At 34.5% G+C, this 3,555-nt stretch overlaps 1 protein-coding gene across 1 annotated transcript; it reads left to right on the top strand.

Moving 5' to 3' along the window:
* Positions 1 to 1,875: 1,875 nt before the first annotated feature.
* On the top strand, positions 1,876 to 3,281 carry LOC112775068 (uncharacterized). Its single transcript, XM_025818539.3, has 2 exons — positions 1,876 to 2,091; positions 2,237 to 3,281. Exons 1-2 carry the CDS (start codon positions 2,035 to 2,037, stop codon positions 2,864 to 2,866), a joined length of 687 nt encoding a protein of 228 aa, XP_025674324.1. The 5' UTR covers positions 1,876 to 2,034; the 3' UTR covers positions 2,867 to 3,281.
* The last annotated feature ends 274 nt before the right edge of the window (positions 3,282 to 3,555 follow it).

Genomic DNA, 3,555 nt, shown 5'->3' with positions numbered 1-3,555 from the left:
TTGAAGGTTTGCTTAATTTTTTAGTTATTAATCTTTCTCTTGTTTCGATACCATCATCATTCTCATCCCTAACAAATGCCAACAAGGATTTAAATTCTGATCAACAAATTGCTTCCATTCAAGATAAGTATTATAAAAGAATTCAAGAGAAAAGGACAAATAGGTCACTAACATTTTGTTTTGTAGACATTTTTGTTTCTGACCATTTGAAAATACTTTTAAATTACTGACCTCTTTAAAAGTTGGATATATGTATCCCTTCGTTCATATGGGTCCTTTAGACCCAATGAAAATATCTTATGTGACTTCCGTTGTGCTGACTAGGCTGTTGCAAATACACACAGTGAGAGAGTTTTTAAAACGAGACAAATTACTCTCCCTTCAACCAGCTCAGACTCAAGTTGTCCCATGTCCACCTTGTTATCTTCCACCTTAGCCTTCACATCATCAGATCCATTACCTAAACAGCTCCATGATGAAGATGACCATGGTTCCTTTAATAGCACCCGATTCCAAATTAACTTATGGTGAGGGAACAACTTATCCTTAAGCTCTTCAGTTTTCAACCCTTTATTCAAGATCTTTCCTTCACCCAATCTCTTAGATTTATCATTCACAGATTCCTTTTTACAAATGTTTTCAATATTTCTATTACTACAACTATCCATTTTACCGAAATCAGCACCAGTAATATGAACCATAGCCTTCTTCCTCTGGGGACCGAAGAAGTGGATCTCTAGACAATGGAATCCCTTGATGCAACAGTAGAAGCAATGATTGATGCCTTGTTGGCATGTGGCACAACTCGGATCGCGGGCTTCTTGGATCCATGAGACGTGGATCAGCGGAGTTGGTGGTGGTTTTCTTTCTTGGCGGAAGAACAAAACTTTACAGAGGTAGAAGAAGAGAGCTTGGTAGTAGCCGAGGCATCGTGGGAAGGGGTCTTGTGAGAGGCGAACAGCGATGGGGTTGCTGACCTAGATTAGCGATAGAGGGTGGCGGCTGTGGCATCTCTGCAGTCACAATATTTGATTCGCGCAAGTGGACATGAAAATGAGAATGAGATTCAGTAATTAGAGTTTTTAGTGTGATTTAGAAAGAATGAGTAAAACTTGAAATGAAGGATATGGAAGAAGGAAGTGGAGAGAAGATTTGGGGCTATGGACGTTGTTTTGAAGAAGGGGGATTAATTTTTCACCTTTTAAAAAGTCTCCCTCCACATGCACATTTGTAATGGCCACGTGAGCACAACGGGAGATATGTTAGACATTTTCGTTAGGTCTGATAGATCCATATAAACGAAATGATACATATATCCAACTTTTAAAAGAGTTAAAGACTTAAAAGTACTTTCAAATGGTTAAGAACAAAAATATTCGCAAAATAAAAAGTTGGGAATGTATTTATCATTTTCTCATAATTTAATTAATACACTTAGTGACTAAAAAACCTAAATCGAAAATAAAATCGTTCCTAATTGAATGGAAATTGAATTTGTAATAAACTCTAATAATAATAATAATAATAATAATAATAATAATAATAATAATAATAAATTTTTCATCATATGCATATAAATTTTATCAATGAGAAGAAAATCAGTAAAATATCTGATTAAAAAAGTAGATGAAATAGATGATAGACAAAGAATATAAAATAAAAAAAATAATAAAATTATATAAAAAATAATAAAAAAAGACTTATGTATAGTCTTCCTATAAATATAATATATTATAAAATTTAATAATATTATTTGATCTATTTAGTCAATTCCACCCAGTAAAAGAGGCTTTATTGTTATTCACTTAATTGTTATTGTTATTGTTGTAGTCACATAGGCTTTATCTATGTCCTTAGCTAGTTGGATTATCCCATGACCCACCATAGGTCCCCCAAGATCCCTTGGTTGCTCATATTCCTGTATTGTATATAAATAACCATAACCAAAGGCCAATCGACCCATCATTCACATCTCCAGTCTCGCAATCAACATTCTCTCTTTCATCCAAAAACAAGCTATAAAATTGAACAGCTATGGCTTGTTGGTCTGCAGAAAATGCCACTAAGGCCTATCTCAGCACTTTAAAAATGGTTAGTATTACTACAAAACCATCTTAATTAGACATACGTCTCAATCTTAATTATCACCATAAACTTCTTAATTAGTCTCTATTTTTCTAACATAAAAAACTAAAAATATTTTTCTAATGTATTTTGTGTGATGTTTTCTCTTCAGGGTCAAAAGGCGAAGGAACCAGACGTGGCTGAGTTCATATCAGCACTAGCAGCAGGAAACAACGCACAAACAATGGTCGTTGCCTGCGCCGGCTCAGCCGGATCCACCACACTAGCCTTGGTGGCCGCTGCAAACCAAACCGGCGGCCAAGTTATCTGCATTGTAAACAGCCATCAAAATCTAAAAGCCTCCAAAACCGCATTGGGTACCGCGGCACAACGAGTCGAATTCATGGTTGGAGAAGCACAAGAACTAATGGTAAACCACACTTTTGATTCAGCTGATTTTCTGCTAATAGATTGCAACCTTGATAGCCACGAAGAAATCCTCAAGAAAGTGCATGGAAATAATAACAATGGAACAGTAGTTGTTGTTGGATACAATGCATTTAGTTGCAACGGGTCTTCTTGGTTTGGTTCAAGGACTACTCAATTGCTTCCAATTGGTGAAGGACTTTTGGTAACTAAATTTAGAATTGGATCCAATGTGATTAATAGTCCTAAGTATGGTGGAGGAAACAGAGTAATGAGTAACAAGAGCCGTTGGGTTGTTAAGGTTGATAAATGCACAGGGGAAGAACATGTTTTCAGGGTCAGATTTCCACCACAAGGGAAAGTCATTCATGCTTAAACAAAAAAAAAAAAAAAAAAAAAAAAAAAACAAAAAAACAAAAAACGTGCTTTGTGTTTTAATTTGGATTTTTTATTTTGGACACACAAAAATGGAGTGCTGAATTCTTTTTGCTTCTTGTTGAGAGACACAACTCATCATCACAAGGAGTTATTGGCCCTATTTCAAGATGTATATAGAAAATCATATCATATTATCATGACATTGTTTTGTGATCTTTATTTTTATTTTTTATTTTTTTTACATGTGGCATATAGAACAAGTGTAGATTCTTGGTCACATAAAGTTTGCCCTTGTTGCACTTTACGTTACATGGAAATTGAACATAATAATCATATACTTTGCCCAACGTTTCCTTCAGAAATTTGAAGTCACGAAGGCATAGTGATGAAAAGATTGTCTCATCTTCCTGAAACTGTCTGGCTTTAAATATATGCCACATTAACAAAGCACTTGAACATTATTATCCAGAACAATAATATAATTAAGATCTTATGATTAAAAAGAAAGAGTGCAAAGTCGTCATCTCATAACACATCAACATAAGACTTTAACCAATGAATTAAGCAAGTAATCATTACAGTGAATAAATCGTCACATCTTAACCCAAAATCTTAATAAATCTGATCAGTAATTTTCTATGGATGTGGACTTTCAATTGTATCCCTCAAACTTAATATCTAAATACA

This window comes from Arachis hypogaea, chromosome 19 (genome assembly GCF_003086295.3).
Source record: "Arachis hypogaea cultivar Tifrunner chromosome 19, arahy.Tifrunner.gnm2.J5K5, whole genome shotgun sequence".
In the NCBI taxonomy this organism is placed as follows: domain Eukaryota; kingdom Viridiplantae; phylum Streptophyta; class Magnoliopsida; order Fabales; family Fabaceae; genus Arachis; species Arachis hypogaea.
This window is presented reverse-complemented; position numbering and strand designations above follow the sequence as displayed.

What these genes read in the sequence shown, in the direction of transcription:
- LOC112775068 (XM_025818539.3), top strand. Translation starts at nt 2,035, where the DNA reads ATGGCTTGTTGGTCTGCAGAAAATGCCACTAAGGCCTATCTCAGCACT. An exon ending in ATCTCAGCACTTTAAAAATG is followed by an intron (nt 2,092 to 2,236) that starts GTTAGTATTACT and finishes TTTTCTCTTCAG; the next exon opens with GGTCAAAAGGCGAAGGAACC.